The following is a 19607-nucleotide window of genomic DNA, read 5'->3' as shown; positions in this document are numbered from 1 at the left end:
AATAAAATACAGTTTTAACCGCATTTCAATATATTATTAGTCAACCCTAAATCTTCGAACATGTAAGAAGTGGCTTATTTTTTTATTTATTACAGACATCATGTGCTTTAGCAGAATTTTTGTCTGCGGAGCTGAGAATGTGGTTTGTCATTTGGACACTGATAGTCGGGATCCAAGAGCACTACACTGCTATAACAATTCAAAAAAAGGTGCAAGATCAAGTATGACCAGGATCGAAAGATGTGTAGAGTTTCTCGAGAAATGTACTTGCAATTAAAATTCGAGAGATCCCAGATTCCAATGCATGTTCTTCACCCTGATTCCAATGCATGTTCTTCACCCCGATTCCGAGCATCCCAGATTGAGAATCTTCCCGGGCTCCCCGCATCCATCCTTCCAAAAGCACGAACATCCGCCGGCTGCTTCCTGTATTTCTTTAGTGCTCGTTTGCAAACGTGATGTATTTTGGGGCTGCATCTACGTTTAATTAGGCTATGATGCATCGCGTGCGTTGCCAAACAGTGTCTCAATTAAAAACGAACAGATGGCTGCTTCTTGTCAACACAGTGTAGTAGTGTACTGCGGTTGCATTTATGTTTAATTAGTAAAAACATCAAATATGATTTATTTATTTTTTATTTCTGTGTAGTTTGTGATGCACCGAGTTGCATGATTGTTTAATATAGTTTTTGTTTTTATTTTTAATTTTTAAAAAAATATTTTTAATTTGAAAAAGCATTAAATTAGTATTTTTTTAGTATTTTTTTATGATTTGAATATGTTTACATGAAAAAAAAAATGCTTGCCTCATCTTGAAGAAAAGAGAAAGAAAACGATCTATCAAGGGCAAAGCTAACAATTCTGATTGAAAATACCAAACTTGCTGTGTGGTTTGTCAATCTCCTTTTCGTTTTCGGAACCTCATGTTCGAGCCCTCGTTAAAGACAAGTATGAAGCCTGTATAAAGGGGAGACTACCATAACTCTCTTATAAAAATGGGTATCTTAGGAACCCATGCCATTGATGAGGAACAAGGGTGCTCCGTCAAGAAAAGAACATGGTAACACCAGAGCTTGGACCCACCAGGAATCGATCATGAGTTTACCAAGTTGTTCGATTACATAGATGGTCAAGATCTGCTTGTGAATCTTTTCAGGTTTCCTAATCCTAATTTGCCTCATTGCCAATTGCCATCCCCACATGAAAATAAAGGCAATTTGGTTGGACTCGTCAAACCCAATCATTTAAAATGCTTGAAACTCACATTGCTTTGGGCAGAGGGAACTACTCTCTTTGTCTTTGAGTCTTGGATCTTCGAGCCCACTTCTCAGTACCTTAACGGTGTTCAAGTTGTCTGGCTTACATGTCATGTCTATGTGTCTGTCTCTCTTTGAAAAAGAAAAGCAGATGATTTCATCGAGTCCTTGGAAGCAGAAGACTAGAAACCTACTTTATTGTTTATTCCATCTTTTTTCATGTCCCCCCCCTCCCCCTGCTATATAAGAGCCTGACATTCCCCTTCTGTTGCATTCATTCTCCAGCTCATCGTTCCATTTGTATCCTGTCCTTGTTTGTTTCTTTCCCTTTTTATCTCATCATCTCTAGATCATTATTCTATCATCATTTCCAATCAGAATTCTTCATGGAGGTACCATTTCTTTTCCCTTTCTTGATTTGCTTCATGCAGTTTTTTATTATAAACGTTTCTCTATATCTTAGAAATTTAGAATTAAGACAGTTCCTTTTCTCAAATTAATGCCACCAAAATCTTGGTCCTTTCATGCTCACCAGTCACCCGAAATAAGTTCTCTCATGCTAATGAAGATCCATGTCCTAGAAATGGTTCGACGGCCAACTAAATTAAGATTTTGTCTTTCGACCAAAATCTCTTACTTGGACACCGTTAGCTAAAAACAATTTTTTTTTTGCTGGCAAAACATAGATTGCTGGTTCACAGTGCTGTCAAACGAACACCGAGAGTGTTTGGGAATGAATTTCAATTTATTGTTAAAATTTAAATTAAATTTTTTAGTATTTTTGCATTGTTTTAATATGTTATTATCAAAAATAAATTTTAAAAAATAAAAATTTATTATTTTAATATTTTCAAAAAACAAAATTTAAACAAAAACTACTAAATTCTCGATCACCATTTTAATCTTGAAGGGAGTGCTTTATCCTAGTTTGGAACTAAGTAGCATTGTTCCAGGGGGGTAAAATACATATAGAAAAAGAGAAATTCTTAGCTCCCATTGGAGGAAGTGCCCTTTGTTAAAAGGAAAAGTAGTGTACATTAGTCCTTGATACACCATCACTCTCCCAGAAAAATTTCAAAGAACAATGCCAGCTGTCATTTTCATGTATGTTCCTTTACCTTATCATTTATATTAATTTAGCCATGTAATGTCATTTTGCAGACTGTCGAATTGAAGGTGGAGATGGTTGGCATACATGAGAAAAGACTGAGGAAATGCCTGTCAAAATTGAAAGGTACTGATCGAGTTTGTTCTAGATCTCTCTTTGATCTAATATTTTTATGTGATTGTATACAGTTTCGATACCTTGCTTAAGTTATTCATTTTACCTTCAGGAATAGAGAAAGTGGAGGTGGATGTTAGTAGTCAGAAAGTGATGGTCACTGGATATGTACACCGGAACAAAATACTTAAAGCCATAAGAAGAGGTGGTCTTAAAGCTGATTTCTGGTCTACCCAAGATGAGCTTCTCAGTGTTTATGCAAGTGCAAGTTATGGAAGCTTGAGATTCAACAACTTCAACTTCTTCTAAGACTATTTTACTTCTTTTCCTTTTTTTTTTTTTTTTTATCATATACCACGGTTGTGATTTGTGCCTTCATCTTTTATTGTTCCTTTCCCTTTCCCCTTCCCCTTCCCCTTCTCCTTTTCTTTTTGAAAGGAACTGTTACATGTTGAATGATGATACATAGAGTGAAATAGAAGAGTCCTGAATTTTGCAGAGCCATACTCTTTCTTTTCCTTTATCTTTTCTTCTTTTTTTATATTTTAAATACTTCTATTTTCAAAGTGTCTTCCTTGTTAATGTTAACTCAATGCAATGGAAATGAGAATTTGGTGCCGAGGAGAAGAAAATCGGAAGTGTCGATTGTGTGATGGCCAGTTGGGGTTAAGTTTGAAGATGAATCTTTTTTGCAACCCCCCTTGTCTCTGTCCCATTCATATTCTGTATAGAAACTCAGCCGCATGACGTCCAATTGAGAATTAGACAACGAAATATTCTCTCAATTTCTTTTGGATTAAGATTAAGGATATTTTGAGACTAGTTTACGCGTCACCTAATACTATGCCCCTTTTCAGATAATCTCATAGGCGTACCTCGACATAAGTCGTGCATTTAGATAATTTAATAAATATTTTCGGATGTTAACTGTCGATACACGATGTCGGGTGACGGCTCCCACTTTTTTGTTTATTTAACAAAAAGAGCTTTTCTCTCGATTGGGAAAAATAAAGATTTTATTGAAGTCGCCATCTAGTAATTTGAAGGAACTAGAAATTCCAAATTAGACACTGGTCTCAGAGATTCGGGTACGGGGTTAGTTATGATTAAGGGAAGGTAGACACCACTCTTAAAACATTCTTTCAATAGAAAGGTTACCCTTACTTGTGTGTTTTTTGTTTGATTCAAATGCGATTATATTTTGGGCTTATTTGTAATTATTTTTAAATGATTAACGTCGATCCCTAAAAATAGGAGACACGTTAAAAATGACATCAGTCCCTAAAAATTAGGAGACTTGTCTAAAATATTGACGTTTGTCCCTAAAAAGGAGAGTTACGTCTGGGTTACCAAAAGAAATAATGGATATAATCCATTATATTTTGGGTTTATTGGTAATTTGTTTTTTTTTCAAATGGTTAACGTCGGTCCCTAATAATAGGAGACACGTTAAAAATGACATCAGTCCCTAAAAATTAGGAGACTCGTCTAAAAACTGACGTTTTAACCCTAAAAAGGAGAATTACGTCTGGGTTACCAAAAAAAATAATGGACATAATCTATATTTGGTATTTACATGACCCACGAACAATAATATGATAAAATGGGTGTTGGAACCACGTTGTTTTTTATATTTTTTTTGTTTTATTGTTTTTTATATGCAAGAAAATTTATATACAAGATAAAAAAATGTTAGAAATCTCAAAAAATTTACCTAAGTGTCACTGTATAAGTAAAAGACTGAAATACCCTCGGATTTCTCCGAAAATTACAAAAATGCCACTGGCGGCGCGTGTGACTCACGCCCGGCTACTGTTGGCGGCGGCGAAATTTTCCGGCGAGATTTCTGACCAACCGATGGTCAATCCTGGTAGATCTGATGTCTAGGATTCTGATGGTGGTGGTCTCGATGGCCGTTGATGGCCGACGGAGGAGAATCAACGACTTGAAGCTTCGGTGGCCGACGAAAATCGCGGCCTTTTTCCGGCCAGATGAGGCGGAGAAAACGCTGAAAAACACCGGGGTTTTTCTTTACAGCAGGGGAGAAACCTTTCTGTGGTGGTGCGGAGGCTGGAGACGGCCGGAAAGTGGAGATCGGATGAGAGAGAGAGCGTCGCCAGCGAGAGGAGAGAGGGAGTCTGAGAAGTGCTACGGTGTGAACGCGTGTATGGTACACCGGTACCACTGAACACTGTACGCCGTTGGATCTCGGATGAAACGATCGGATGGTTGTGATTGGCTAGATTTGCAGATTGATCGGACGGTCTGGATGAGCGGAGCTTTGATCTGGTGTGGCGCGGTGCACCGAAAGCTCGGTACACCGGATGACGTGGCGCAACGGGATCAAATCTTGGAATATTTCAAAGGCTGAGATGTGTCGGGATATATTTGGTATTTTTCAAATTGTTTTTTTTTTAAACAATATCCTACTCTCGTGAAGAAAAACTAAAAAAATTATTCACAGTTCTTTCTCTTCCTTTCTTTTCTTTCTTCCCCCTCTATAGCGAACTGTCACTGGCTATTTATAGCCAGTCATAGGGAGACATGGAAATCTTTAAATTCTCACAAATCTTATTTTTTAATCACCGTTTGCTTTCGGCATTTTTTTAATCATCGTTTGCTTTCGGCGCAACGCGTTGCGCCGTTTGACAAAATTTTTTTATTTTTTTTATTTATTTTTTTTTTCTTATGTATAATAATATATATTTATATAGATAAAATTAAAAAATCAATTTAGTATTAGAAAAACCTGATTCAACCGCTAAAAATCCATTTTAATGACCGAAAATTATGTTGAAACACTGGGAAAAAAAACTTTTGATGGGTATCAACCTAGTGAACCGGGTTTTGGTCGAAAATGATGGTTTTTGACCCGAAACAGCTCGAAACTCAATTTTTACCCTGGTCGACATGGTTTGACCCGTATTGACCTGGTGGACTCGGTTTTGGTTGGAAATGACGGTTTTGACCCGAAACAGCCCGAAACTCATTTTTTACCCCGGTCGACATGGTTGGACCCGTATGGACTCGGTGGACTCGGTTTTGACCGAATATGATGGTTTTGACCCAAAACGACCCGACACTTATTTTTTACCCTGGTCGACATGGTTTGACCCGTATTGACTCGGTGGACTCGGTTTTGACCCGAAACGGCCTGAAACTCATTTTTTACCCTGGTCGACATGGTTTGACCCGTATTGACTCGGTGGACTTGGTTTTGACCGAAAATGACGGTTTTGACCTGTAACGGCCTGAAACTCATTTTTTACCCTGGTCGACATGGTTGGACCCGTATGGACTCGGTGGACTCGGTTTTGACCGAATATGACGGTTTTGACCCAAAACGACCCGACACTTATTTTTTACCCTGGTCGACATGGTTTGACCCGTATTGACTCGGTGGACTTGGTTTTGACCGAAAATGACGGTTTTGATCCGTAACGGCCTGAAACTCATTTTTTACCCTGGTCGACATGGTTTGACCCGTATTGACCCGGTGGACTCGGTTTTGATGGAAAGATGCGGTTGACTCAAGAAAAATATATTTTTGAATTTTAAAATTTTTCTTAATTTTTTTGGATATTTATAAATAATAATAGAAATAAAATATCATTCGAGAAAATCTTGATGAATTCAAAATTGGGTTACAACATTAACCCTAAAGTTTGAATTCAAAAAACTAAAGAAATGAGTATACTTCCTTAATTACTAGGATAACCATTTAAAGTTGATATGTAGTTTTTCCTAAACTATTTGAGTCCACAGTTGACCCTTAGCAGTTGATGCACTGTTGTGTCCCTGTGTAAGAAGTAGACAGCACGTTCGTGGTCACTGGTGGATTGAGCTTCGTGGGATCCGCCTTGTGTCTGAAGCTGGTCCGTCGAGGTGCGAGCCTTTGATTTCTGGCCTACTTCTCCATGGTCTGATGACCTCAATAGCCATGGAGTTCACTGCATTCAAGGTTCCATCACCCTTTATTTATTCCAGCCAATCATTCATGAATTCCTGCCTTTTTTAGTATTTTGTCAACCCCCCTGCTTTTGATTATGAGCAAATCAGATTTAAATTGAAAAGATCTAGTAAACATTAATCAATTTAGTGAATAATAGTAAACGATTCAATTTTAAGGTCCGAAGTAGTGAATTCAGTCACTTTGCAAGAATTTTAAGAGCATTTCCATCAATACATTCTTTGTTGCTGGATTTCTATCAATAATTATTTGGTCTAGACTTTAAACCAAGCATTCACTGAATTCATTCTCAACTGCTAGGACAAGTCGCTTGGATTTTTGTATGTCTTGCAACCTGCTAAGCTCCCAAGATTGTGATGATACACGGGATCTTAATCGAAAACAAGATGTTGATAAAGCCTTACGTGGGGCCGATTGTGTTTTCCACCTTGCTTCTTATGGCATGTTGGGGAAAGAAATGCTCCGGTTTATGTGGGTACATATAATGTTGTATTTGGTGGAAAGGAGATTGTGAATGGCAACGAGAGCTTACCTTACTTGCCTATTGATGACCATGTTGATCCATACCGGCATAGCAAATCAATCGCATAAAACAATTGCTTCTGAAGCAGAATGCTCGTCCTTCAAGCGAGTAAATGATTCTCAAGATTCCTCATGTCCCATGGTCCCTGTGATTCTATTGTTATGCATTTCTCTATTTTTCTGGGATGAAGAGAACTGCTCGGAAAAATGGAGTAAAGCTAATTAGTCTTTCTTCGTTGGTAGCATCTGACAATGTTGAGCTAGAAAAGGGGGATGATTTAGAACTTGAAAGGCATTCAGCCGTAACTATCTAGTTTTCATAATAGGAAAATAGTTTTATGGGCTGTATAGGAAGAACAATGGAAAACATCCTTCTACATATGTGATTCGCCCTGCTGCTATCTATGGACTGGGCGAAGAAAGGCGCTTTCCAAGGATCATATCCTTTGCCAAGTTGGGTCTTCTGCCATCCAAAGTTGGTAATGTAAATGTGAAAACAGACTGGTTTTATGTGGATAACCTTGCTTGTACTAATATTGGCAGGCATGGGACTTTTGAATGACGTTCCCAATAATGGAGGGCATCCAGTAGCCGCTGGCCAGCCATATTTTAATCCTGAATAAAAAGTTGACAATATGAGATGAATTGGCTTCAATACATAGAATGATGTTTTCGGTGGAAATGGATTAAGGAACTAACCTGCTACCTTATCAGGGTCTCCGATCAACAGTTTTGAATTCCTTCAGCCACTGCTTAGAAGGATGGGTTATGATGTACCAAAGGATAGTTTATCTGTTCCACATGCTCTTATGCTGGAATGATTTTCTGGGCTATCTATATAGTCTTATACCTGTGGTTGAACCAACGGTGGCTTCCTCAGCCATTGATATTTCCTGCTGAAGTGTACATGGTAGTTTCAAAATATCGTATTTTCTGCTCGACGTTCTTGCTGGTTGCATGCCTGGAAATCAAGTCAAAGAGGCTGCAAATTATGCACAATTATACTGCAGAAAAAAAGGTTTCTTTTCTTTCTTTGCTGTTCTATGAAAATGATGAGTTTGATTGATATGCCTGTTTCTGATATTGTAATCACTGTATTGCTGAGTGTATTTCAAGCAGGTTGGAGTGACCCACTACTTCTCGTTCCTGAAAGCCATGGCTGCCACTATCTCATACTGGCAGGAGAGGAAAAGGAAGACATTGGATCGACCTACCATATATGCATGGCTCTATGTTGTGATTGGAATGATTCCATTTTTCGGTACTGCTACTTGCCAGACATAGGACCGGGGCCACTTTTAGGAGACACAGGGCAGTGTTTGTTTTTTCTATGGCAGCCCATATGGGTGAGGCTTTATATGCATGGCAAATGACAAAAAGGCTGGATCCTGCAAATGCAAGAGCATGGTTTTGGCAAACATTTGCCATCGGATTCTTTTCATTGCCTTTTCTGTTGAAGAGAGCCGAGAGTTAAAATCTTGGCATCAACCAATGTACTCCTGTACTGTTTGTTTCATTTTAAAACGACCTTTTTTCCCTTTTGTGGGAAAATGTCGAGCCAAGCTCTAAGATGTTAGGCCTAGGCCTATTAGTTCGATTTGGTGCGTCAATCGATCTGCTAAAACTCGACCAATTCCACAAATAAGCTCATGTGCAGGCCAAATTTAAACTGATTCCACTTTCATTGTTGAGTAAAGCTTGAACTTCTCCAACAATGCCTGGGGAGTAGGAATTAAAATTCCCACTTGGTAGTTTTTCGATGCTTGGACCTCCTTTGTTCTCTTTTTATTTATTTATTCAGGAAGTTTACTGAGCTATTTACTGTGTGTGAGGGTGTGCAGTCCCCAGAGAAAAGGTGCCAATTTACAGAAAAAAAATTAAATTGAAAAAAAATTGAAAAAATTCATGGACATGAAGAATGAAGAACATATGACGACAACATCTTAAATTAAAACTAGCACCTGCAAGGTCTTGATCGTCAGGTAAACAAGGATTGATAACCATTGCATATGGGCAACGATAACTGCAGCAAGAAGATGCCTCCTACTACCACAAGTCAACACAAGTCAAGCTAATCATCTCCATCTAACGCCTTCTAAACGACTTCACAACCTCAGAACATCTCACAACCTAATTGACCCTATCCACCAAGCAAAACCAAGTTATATTCTGTAGTCTTATTTTTACTAACACGACTTAAATTACAAACGAGACTCCAGACCTCTTAGAGTCACGCCTTCTACACAAATTAGAAACCTGAAGCTGAAAGGATTTATTCCCATGGCATGCTTGACATGCCTTGTGGGTTACTGTTATTGCAGGCTCCAGTACTCTGGTTCAGTGGACTCCCAGGACCACCTGATGATTCACTGAGAGTCCCACGTGATGGTGGGCTGCTCACCCCAGTCGATCCACCTCTTGGAGGAAGCCTTGATGTTGCAGATGATGGTTCAGTGTGGTTTGCTGTCTTTGATTCCTTGCGACCATCAGCAACGAAACTACCCACAACTACCTGCAATGAAAATGATGGCTCGGTATCATTTGCTGTTAGACACACTGATGCTGGGTAAAAATGGTAAGAAAAGCAGTATTCAAGCATCAACAAGCTCAAGTGCTCGTTGTTAAAGAGTAATAAAAATTATTCTCGAAACTTCACCTAACTTAAAATTGGTTGAGAAAATTATTTGACATGGTATTAGAAACGTATAAAGTAATGGTGGGTATATAAAAGTTAGCTTAATTTTTGGATTGAGATTATTTTTTGACATGGCTGCGCAAACACATAGAAACAGTGCCTAACAAGCATCCCTCATAAAACTATCACAAAATGACTGCTAGTGAATGCTAACATGTAACAAGATATAAAGTTACGACTACATGGGAAATTCTGATGAAAATATCAAGGAATGCACTGCAATCGAATGTAACTTTTACAAGATCAGATATTCTAGGAGGTAAAGATAAACTGCTTAAAACTACAGTGAAATTGTCTTCACAATTTTCAGCCTTGCATAAATAATTGATAAAATATTCCACTTATAGTTAACAAATGATATTAATTTGTTTTAATTTGGAATGGTTCCGTGGTTAATATGCTTTCCAAATTGGAAATTGCATTCCATCATTTGGAAAGAACATCTAAAGAAGAATGTGGGGCAAAGGGATTCATTGTAAATCCGATCTCAACTATTATGGTGGCCCACAAAATTTTGCAGAATTAGAAGGAAAACCCAAAGTTAACACATAAAATGAACTCGTAGGAAGTGCAAGTGTGTAGGGACATACTTGGACGACGAGCACATCATTTCCTTAGTTCCTCCAAAAATGCCATTATAAAACTATAATGATAAGAGAATAGCTAATTGACCTGTACTGGGGCTGCAGCCACTAGAAGACCAGCTACAGTACCACCTAGCACCCGTCCATCTGGGCCAGATAAACACACGCTTAAACCTCCAGATCTGCTCCTTTGACCCCCATTTTCCGATGGCAGGTATGAACCAGAGAGTGCCAGAATTTCAAATCTTCCCTGCGTTGAGAAAGAGCAAAAATTTTGAAAAGAAACAATGAGTGAAGAATTTGGTTAGAGGTGGACTAGAATGTTGAACAAAACTCACTTTTGATCTTGCTCTAAGAAAAACACAACAGCTAAAACTTTCTTTTTATTATTTTCTTATGCTTTCTTATATATATTTCTAAATGTTTAAGGTGACTATATATAGCATTACAAGTCCCTATTCACACTAATTTTTTTATCCTTATCTAACTAAGATGAAAACTAATCAACTAGCTAACTCCTAACAATGATAAAACTCTAATAGATAATGATCTAGTATTGCAGAATTCTAACAATCTTAGAATTCTTACAAACTTCAAATTCTAAGTCCTAGTTGATGTTGAATTCTAACACTCCCTCTCAATATCATATGTCCCTTGTTTTTACTACATTAAGATGATGCTGAAAAGATTCAAATTTACAAGTGCTTAAGCCTTCTATAAATAAGTCTCCAACTTGTTTATCTATCTTGATCAATCTCATCTCAATTTCTTGTTGCAATAATTTTTCTCTAATTAAATGATAATATATTTCCACATGTTTTGTCATTGAATGAAACACTGGATTTTCTGTCAAATGAACTACCAATTGATAATCACAATACAACATTACTTCATACTCTACTTGTTGGTGCAAATCAAGAACTTTCTTGAGTTGCCATTTTTTCTGTTTGATATTATGCTTCTGTTGTTGATAAGGATACTGTTGGTTGTCCCTTACTACACCAATCTTAAACAAATAACCATTTGTAGATCGTCAGGTGTCATGATCTCCTACATAATTAGCATCACAATAACCAAATTGCAATTTGTACTTTTTCTTGTATGAAATGTCATAGCCAATTGTACTCTTTACATGTCTCAACATTCTTCGAACTGCTTCCAAATTAGACTTCTTTGGATTTTGCTTCTAAATTATTCTTTGGATTTTGCATGTAACGACTCATTACACCACCTACATACAAAATATTCAATCTAGTCAAGGTTAAGTAGATCAAACTACCTACCAATTACTGATACATTGTTGTTAAGTTTTTTCCTTCGTTTGGTTCCATTAGTGTTAAACTGGCTTGCAACCAAGCATTCCTAACTTTTTTAATAGATTTCTTGAATATTTCTGTTGGCAAACAAATATTCTTATGTACGATCAACCTCTAACCCAAGAAAATGCTTGAGTTCTCCAAGTTCTTTCATCTGAAACAAACTAACAAATTCTCTTTTGTTTGGAGAATTTCTTACTTGTCATCACCGATTATGATCAAATCATCCACATAAACTAGTACAATAGCTACCTTTCCTTCATTAACTTTCACAAACAAGATGGAATTTGGAGGTGTTATTAAATATCCTCTTTGAATAAAGAATTCAACAATCTTACCATACCAAGCTCTTGATGCTTGTTTTATTCCGTATAATGCCTTTCTCGATGCACATATCCTCAGGATGATCTTTACTCTAAAAACCCAATGGTTGATTCATGTAAATTTCTCGATCCAACTCCCCATGAAGAAATGCATTTTGCACATCCATCTGCCATAGTCTTCAATTCTTGTTTGTTACAAATGCAAGTAAAACTCGTACAATTGTGAGTTTTGCTACTAGACTATATGTTTCATCATAGTCCAAACCAAACAAGCTTTATACCTTTCAATCGACCCATTTGCTCAATGCTTAATCTTGTAAACTCATTTACAAGATATAGGTTTCACATCTTTTGGTTTAGGCACAATATCTCAGGTTTGATTTTGTTCTAGCGCATTGACCTCTTCTTTCATCACTTTAATCCATTCAAAGCTATCTGATGCTTCTTCAAATGTTTCAGCTTCCTTTCACTTTCTTCTTCAATTATGGCTGCATTGGCATATTTAAAGTTTGTCTTACGAACTCTCGTTGACCTTCTGAGATGTGTTTGTGGAGGTGATTCTTCTATTGTACAACGTTCATCTATTTGTTGTTGATAGACACCATTATGCCAAGGATTATGATAAATTCCTTGCTTTTCAATAACATTATCATATACTCCTTTAGGTTTTTTTGAACTTGGTTGAACCTGTATAGCTTATTCATCATTCTGTTGTTGTAGCCTTTCTTCAAACTCTTTGGAATCCAGAATCACCCTTTTATCTAAAGACCACCAAAATGATGCTTCATCTCATCAAACACTACATTAGAACCTTCATGTCGTAGGATCACACAACATTTCCACCTTTTTCTTTGGCTATCATATCCCACAAATATACATCTAACAGCTTTCTTGTCAAATTTGTTGTATGGATGGCTATAGACAAATACATAACAAACACAACCAAATACTCAAAAATAGATAATCATAGGCTTTGTATTCCATAATTTCTCACAAGGTTATATAAACTCTAACATCTTTTAAGAGAGTCTATTGATTACATAAGTAGTAGTCCTCGTTGCTTCAGCCCAAAATCTTCTTGTTACATTCTTTTCATGTAACATGCTTCAACAGATTTCTGCATGATGTCGATTTTTGCTCTCAACCACTCCATTTCATTGTGGTGTATTTGCACAAATGTACTAGTGACTTATATGAAATTCTCACAAATATAAAGAGATTTCATTTGAACTATATTCTCCCCTATTATGAGTGCACAAGCAGTGAATCTTTCTCCCTACTTCTCCTTCAAGTGTAATCATAAGTTATGGTGGCTTCCTTCGTGTTTTGTCAAATGTTGTAGCTTTTGCTTATCACTTGTCATGTGATCAGAATACAGAGAGTCAACAATCCAATCACTTTCATAATTAATTCAATCTTTGATTGTAGTTATCAATGTTAATTTCTTCCCTTTCTATGGCAAATAATGCCGCAGCATTCCATTCATCTTCAACCTGCTTTTCCAAACTTAAAATAGCAGCATTGTTTTTTGTTGACTTCTTAAACCAACAATCTTTCTTCATGTGACCATTCTTTCCACAATTATAGCATCTACCTTCAAATCTTTTGCTATTGCCATAATTCTTTGAAGATCCACCTTGATGAAAGCTTCCCTTCCTTTTGATAATTCTTTTCCTTATCATTATCTTTATTGGATTCACCATCAGTGTGCCAATTGTGGTTTCTGTCTTCGCGAGTACGCCACTGTTTACTCCTGTCATTATTGATGTAGAGTGCTTTCTCTTCACCCTTCAACAAGACTCCTGCTATTTGCTTTGCTATATTTTCTTGATCTGCAAATTTTCAAAATCAAGTAATGATGGTTGAGTATGTGATCCTTGTACTATAGAAACAAAACTCCAATATTTGGGTTTTAAATCATGGATGATTATTCTTTTCATCCTTGTTTCACCAATAGCTGCTTCAAGTTCTAATTTGAAAATCTCATGACATGTTGATTTCACCTTATTAAAGCATTGGGGAATCGTCATGTCTCATTGTGTCATCAACAACAACTCGTTCTCGAGAAGTTGCAATCTAGCATTATTCTTCTTTGAGAAAAGACAAGCAAGGGTGTCTCATGCTTCTTTTGGCGTTGTAGCATCTCGAATGTGCTCCGACACATCCTCTTCAATTGTGGTTTTCAAGGCAAACACTGCCTTACCAACTTTAATCTTTTACTTGTGCAGACCTCCATTTGGTTGTGTTTTCATTGCCATTGACTACTTCCCACAGATCTTGGCCTTGCATGGAAGACATCATGCATGTTGACCATGTACTGTAATTCTGATTGTTAAGCTTCTTAATCCCTCCAACAATTTGAAGATCTCCTGTGTCTGTTACTGCCTATGCTACTGTTGTCTTGGCTGGTGTGTGCTGCTGACTTGTTGCTTATATTGTATGCTACTACAAGGAAACTATTGTTGTTGTCTATGCCTTTGTACCTGTTGTGGTGTCGATGCTGCAAGATTCACTGCTACCGCTACGCGTCTGTGTTCTTACTGCTACTTTCATGTTTGTCAACTGCTGAAGTCTGCTGTCTTAATTTGCTTGCTACGTTGCTTGCTACTGCTGGATCATCTGCTACAAGCTACTGCCATGAATGAGAAGGCTGTAGTCTGGAACGTGATCTGCTCATCAAAGACTACTGTTGCTGGCGTTAATGTCTGCCACGTTTGCCATGTTTGCTACAAGCTGCTGGACAACAAGCGTCACTGCTGGATTGTTTCGTTGTTACAGGAGGCCACTGCTGCTTCGGGTTTATTCTCCAAGCTTAAATCTGCTTCTGTCACTGTTTCGAGAGATATGCCAAAGACATTGCTGCTTCACGTGTGCCTTTTCTTCCCAACCTATTGGCCCTCCTTTTCAATCTATAGGCTCTGATACCAATTGTTGAACAAAACTCGTGTTGGTTTTACTCTAAGAAAAACAAAGTAGCTAACACTTTCTCTTTATTATTTTCTTATGCTTTCTTATATATATTTTTCAATGTTTAAGGTGGCTATATATAGCCTTACAAGTCCTACGTAGACTAAGATTTTTATCCTTATCTAACTAAGATGAAAACTAATCAACTAACTAACTCCTCACAATGATAGAACTCTAATAGATAATGATCTAGCATTGCAGAATTCTAACAATCTTACATTTCTTACAAACTCTAAATTCTAAGTCATAGCTGATGCTGAATTCTAACAATCAGCAATGAAAATTGTCTCCAGTACTCAATTGAAACAGCTGTACATGGAAACATATTGACCTGCAATGCTATAGTAATGAAAAGCAAAATTTCCATAAAAGAACTGACATTGTAAGAAAAATTCATTCATGTTCTGCACATGTTTAAAGATCGCAGCCATCTATCCTGGACCTATTTGTTCTCTAATACAAATGGTACTTTCAAGAGAAAACAAGGAGCAGCATAAAGTGAGCCCTTGTGATCGTGAATCATCTACTTTCATGAATATGAATCATCAAGTTGCATGAATAAGTTGGGCAGGAATTCAACACTACAAAACCGATTCTTACAGCTCACAACCCAGATATCTTTCTATGCCTCCCAACAGAGAATCAAATCAAATTATCACTTTGAACAAGAACATTAAAGTCCCTACGCGTTCACAGATTACAGTATCATTGAACTTCAGCTTCACCTTTCTAAGAATTTTTTTAAAAAAAAAACTACTATTATTAATTCTCAGACAATTTCTGTTGGTGGGAAGCTTAAACTGAAGTTTTGCAATGTCACCCACCTCATAAGTTACAGTTCCTCCAGATGTGGCCTGTTGGCGAAGAGTTACGTTAGATATGGCACCATTTGCTGACAAGATACAAACAGCCCTTGGACCATGCTGAGAAAATGACATAACTTTCGACGAAATATCCTTGAAAGGAATAAATAAAAGTCAATCAGCAATTATTAAGCTAAACTACAGACTGATAAGCACAAGTTTAACAACAAAAGAACAACAAAACAATTAGATGGAAAGAAAACCAAATTGTTTCTATGATGAAATAAAAGCTATGAAAACCTGACTTTATATATCCATGATAACACAGCATAACACATGATTCTGTGAACTCTTTCATAGAAACATGATGAAATAAGGAACTTCTAACTGAAATACATAGCTATTATTATATTCAAATTTATAAGCATGCCAGCATTTCCTCTCTCTATCTTTGGGTTTAGGAGCAGGGAAAGGTTGGTTGTCCTACTATAACACCATGCTACATTGACAGAGTTTCTTAGGTTTTATAGAATGACATAGATATGCCTTGCTATCAATTCGGCCTACATAATCTAAGCTAATAATAACTCAAAATTAAGTTAAGGTAATGCCTATAAAATTATTATTTTTTTATAAAAATAATAATGGGGTCATGATGAGTAGCAATCAACAACTAAAATTGACCGCCAGAAGCAGCAAGAAAAAATGAAAAAAAAAGGTTGAAATACAAGGACAGTATAGACCTCTCCAGCTTTCACAGTGATAACATGTGGAGTGAATCCAAACCCAGCTGATCCTGCAAAAAGAAAAATTTATGCGAGCAAATAATTACAGCACAGTATTCATATGAAAATGAAAATATCTTAAATTCGAGACATATACACAGAAAGAGGGAAGAGGGAAAAAAAAATGCTGGCAGCATTCTGCAATTGGCATTAACAAAAAATATTATTCTTACTCTGATAGATATAGCATGAAGATATTGTTAAGAAGAAAAAATCATGAGAAAAAAAATTATTAAAGGAATTTTATTGTTTTTATTTCAATAAAAAAAAAAACCACCACCAATAAACTGTGTAGGAGAATAAAATTAAAAGAAATAATTGGATTTTCCCAATATAAGAAATAATAAATAAGGGGTAGACAAGTAATATTGAGAAGCCAATAAGAATCAACCACGTGTCAGATCATGAAATGATCTCAAGACCAGCACAACCCACATCACCTTCCCTTCGGTATTATTAAGTTTTAATTAACCTCCAATATCCCTTAATCAATCCTTAATATTATTCTCTTACTTTTACAGTTTTACTTGTTGCATCTCAGCTGTCAAAAAAAAACAACAAAAACAAAAACAAAAACAACAATAATAATAATAATAATCACCGAAGCAGGACCAGACCAGCATGATAGATTTGATTTTAATAAAAACTACACACACACACACTATGTTATAATTATATTATAAGATTTATTAAAAAAAGATAAATATAGCAGTCAGTAGCATTACCCAGAGCATTAAGTTGCTGTTTTTTGCTGGAACCAGGAGGTCTGCCTCTGGCTTTCTTCGCCCCAGTTGGCGACACTGATCCTCCTAGAGTGACAGGGGAAGAAGAAACAACACCAGCAGCACCAACGACACCAATATCAGATCCAGGAGGTGGGGGAGGAGGAGGAGGAGAAACAAGAGGGTGAGTCTGAGCTGGAGGAGAAGAGAAACCACCTCCAGTGGCTGTACTTGTTGGTTGGGTTACAGCAACAGACTGAGGTGCAGATGCAAGAGCTAATGCCATAGTGCCATCTGGCCCATACTTCCTTGGTCTCCCTCTCTTTCTTTTCATTGACTCTCCTCCAATCCCTCCTCCCATATTCACATCAATCCCGTGAGGAGATACCACCGCCCCACCAGCCGGTCCTTCCCCTCCTCCAGGCGGGTAGGTAGGTGACACCGCGGAAGTGGTAGTGACGGTGGATATCGGTTTGTAAACAGCAGTACCGTCAGTACCGAAGTCTAAACGCATGTTTTGTATAAACGGCTGTGATTGTACCGCTGTTTTTTGTTGGAGTCCTGTCACGCTAAAAGGCTCCCTGCTTGTCATCACTCCTGTCTCCGATCCCGGCATCTTTCTTTCTCGTCTAAATTTTCAGACAACCTCTGTCCAAAAAAAAAATCATTTCAGATCAGTAAAAAAACCTCAAAATTCACACTTTAAAATTCAAAATACTTAGTGACCTCAACTGAACTGTGTAAGACAGAAAGAAGTAAGTGGCTTTCCCTCTTTTTTTTAATGGTGGCGAGAGATCTTTAATTTGTCTTAAATTTTAGAAGGAAAAAAAAAACAATAACTAAATTGGAAACAGAAGAATCCCAGTAAATCTAGGGGACACAAAATCTAGACAAGAATCCAGTAAACCCATAAAATTAAAAAATATATATATCTAATATAATATAAAAATAACTGCTAAAACTGAAGTAGGGATCCTTGTTTTTATGACCACAGATTTTTATTTTTTTTCGTGTAGATGGACAGAAAAATTGGATTACAAGAAATCAGAAAAGGCAACAAATCAGGATAAAGAAATTCATCATAAATTTCTTTTATTTCCAAAATTAAAAAGGAAAAAAAGAAAAATAAATAAACAAACATAAACTTACCGGTAAATTAGGAGAAAGTAAAAGAGGAAGAAATTTCACAAGGGGTGGAGGAAATGAAGAGCTGCGAAGGGTATTTCTCGATCTAAATATTAAGTTAATAATTTAATTCAAACACTTTTTTGTTTTTGTTTTTACAAATAATCTTATTTTATTTTTGAGGGGGAGGACTTTATTATTATTAAAAAAAAAACAAAAAGACAGATAAAAAGTAGGCCTAAATTTGGTTTCGTACAAAAAAGATATTTATTATTTTTATTTCATTTACGGCAGCGTCTTTATTACCCTCCCTCTTTTTTCAAAACCATCTCTTCCTCTCTCGAGTATAAAATTCCAGTACTCGTATCCTTTAAAGAGCACGTGTCGATCAGGCTATAAAAATTTCAAGAAATATTTACATGTATGTTAATTCCTGGCGATTAGTTTTTTATTCTACTCGAGGAAAGTATGGGGGATTTGTGACAATTTTGTATTAGGCTCTGCTAATTTTTTTTTTCTTGATTTTTTAAGTTATCTTCAATTCATTATGTCTAAAATTTAATAATTGGTTTGTAAATTGGTTATTATACTCTTTTTTCTTTTCTAATCTTTACCAAAATTTTATTTTTTATGTTTGGTTAATGTCATTTTAAATATAAATTTTTTTATAAAAAATAATAATTTTATTTATTGTGATAAAATAAATGAATACATAAAAAATATAAATATATTTAGTTGAAAATATAAATATATAAAATAAATTTATTTCTATAATAATCCTAGAATGAATTTTGTATTTTTAAAACAAAAAATACATGTTTTTTATTATTATTTGAGGTTTTTTATATTAAAAAATAGTAACCAGACCCAATTTTTTTTAGAAAAATTAATACTTCCATTCCTTAAATAGTTAAACAATTTCATGATCTACAAAGTTGGTAGATAAGGTAGTTGGTACATAAACTTAAAAGAGTGTTTAAGAGTGTATTAATTTTAAAAATGTATTTTATTTGAAAAATATTAAATTAGTATTTTTTATAGTTTTAATATTAAAATATAAAAAATATTTGAATATATTTTTAAATAAAAAAATACTTTTAAAATTACTTTGCACCAATGGAAGCTGGTCTTTATCTATCTTATATCCTCCTCAAGTGCATTGCATAAGAATGCATTGCTATGCAAGGATTTATTTATTTAAATAAAAAGATAAAGTTTGCTGGGTTTTGGATAGGTAATTAGAATTTTGGACCACAATTTTGGTCGGTCTGATATCTGTTGGCAACATGATTAAGATGGAATCTTAGGGACGTATAA

The 19607-nt window shown here is 36.0% G+C and overlaps 2 protein-coding genes and 1 long non-coding RNA gene across 7 annotated transcripts; 2 read left to right on the top strand and 1 right to left on the bottom strand.

Moving 5' to 3' along the window:
* Nucleotides 1-1291: 1291 nt before the first annotated feature.
* Nucleotides 1292-2982, top strand: LOC133693104 (heavy metal-associated isoprenylated plant protein 28-like). Its single transcript, XM_062114225.1, has 3 exons — nucleotides 1292-1648; nucleotides 2418-2490; nucleotides 2591-2982. The coding sequence occupies exons 1-3, from the start codon at nucleotides 1643-1645 to the stop codon at nucleotides 2785-2787; spliced, it is 276 nt and encodes a 91-aa protein (XP_061970209.1). The 5' UTR covers nucleotides 1292-1642; the 3' UTR covers nucleotides 2788-2982.
* Nucleotides 2983-6204: 3222 nt separating this feature from the next.
* Nucleotides 6205-8567, top strand: LOC133694628 (uncharacterized). The gene is made up of 3 exons (XR_009842315.1): nucleotides 6205-6439; nucleotides 6749-7988; nucleotides 8090-8567. It is a non-coding gene; the product is annotated as an uncharacterized LOC133694628 (long non-coding RNA).
* A 322-nt stretch (nucleotides 8568-8889) lies between these two features.
* On the bottom strand, nucleotides 8890-18475 carry LOC133694627 (AT-hook motif nuclear-localized protein 10-like). 5 transcript variants are annotated; one of them, XM_062116229.1, is made up of 6 exons: nucleotides 18315-18475; nucleotides 17169-17813; nucleotides 16402-16454; nucleotides 15680-15811; nucleotides 10338-10499; nucleotides 8890-9482 (listed from the first exon to the last, which is right to left on the bottom strand). In XM_062116229.1, the coding sequence occupies exons 2-6, from the start codon at nucleotides 17779-17781 to the stop codon at nucleotides 9243-9245; spliced, it is 1200 nt and encodes a 399-aa protein (XP_061972213.1). In that variant the 5' UTR covers nucleotides 17782-17813; nucleotides 18315-18475; the 3' UTR covers nucleotides 8890-9242. The 5 variants fall into 5 exon arrangements, 4 of the variants coding, with proteins under 4 accessions (XP_061972213.1, XP_061972214.1, XP_061972215.1 ...); XM_062116230.1 differs by lacking the exon at nucleotides 18315-18475 and adding an exon at nucleotides 17892-18088; XM_062116231.1 differs by lacking the exon at nucleotides 18315-18475 and adding an exon at nucleotides 17898-18088.
* Between the last annotated feature and the right edge of the window lie 1132 nt (nucleotides 18476-19607).

Source organism: Populus nigra, chromosome 5 (assembly GCF_951802175.1).
Source record: "Populus nigra chromosome 5, ddPopNigr1.1, whole genome shotgun sequence".
NCBI classification, from domain to species: domain Eukaryota; kingdom Viridiplantae; phylum Streptophyta; class Magnoliopsida; order Malpighiales; family Salicaceae; genus Populus; species Populus nigra.
Note: the sequence above shows the minus strand (reverse complement) of the source record. Positions and strands in the feature narration are given on the sequence as shown.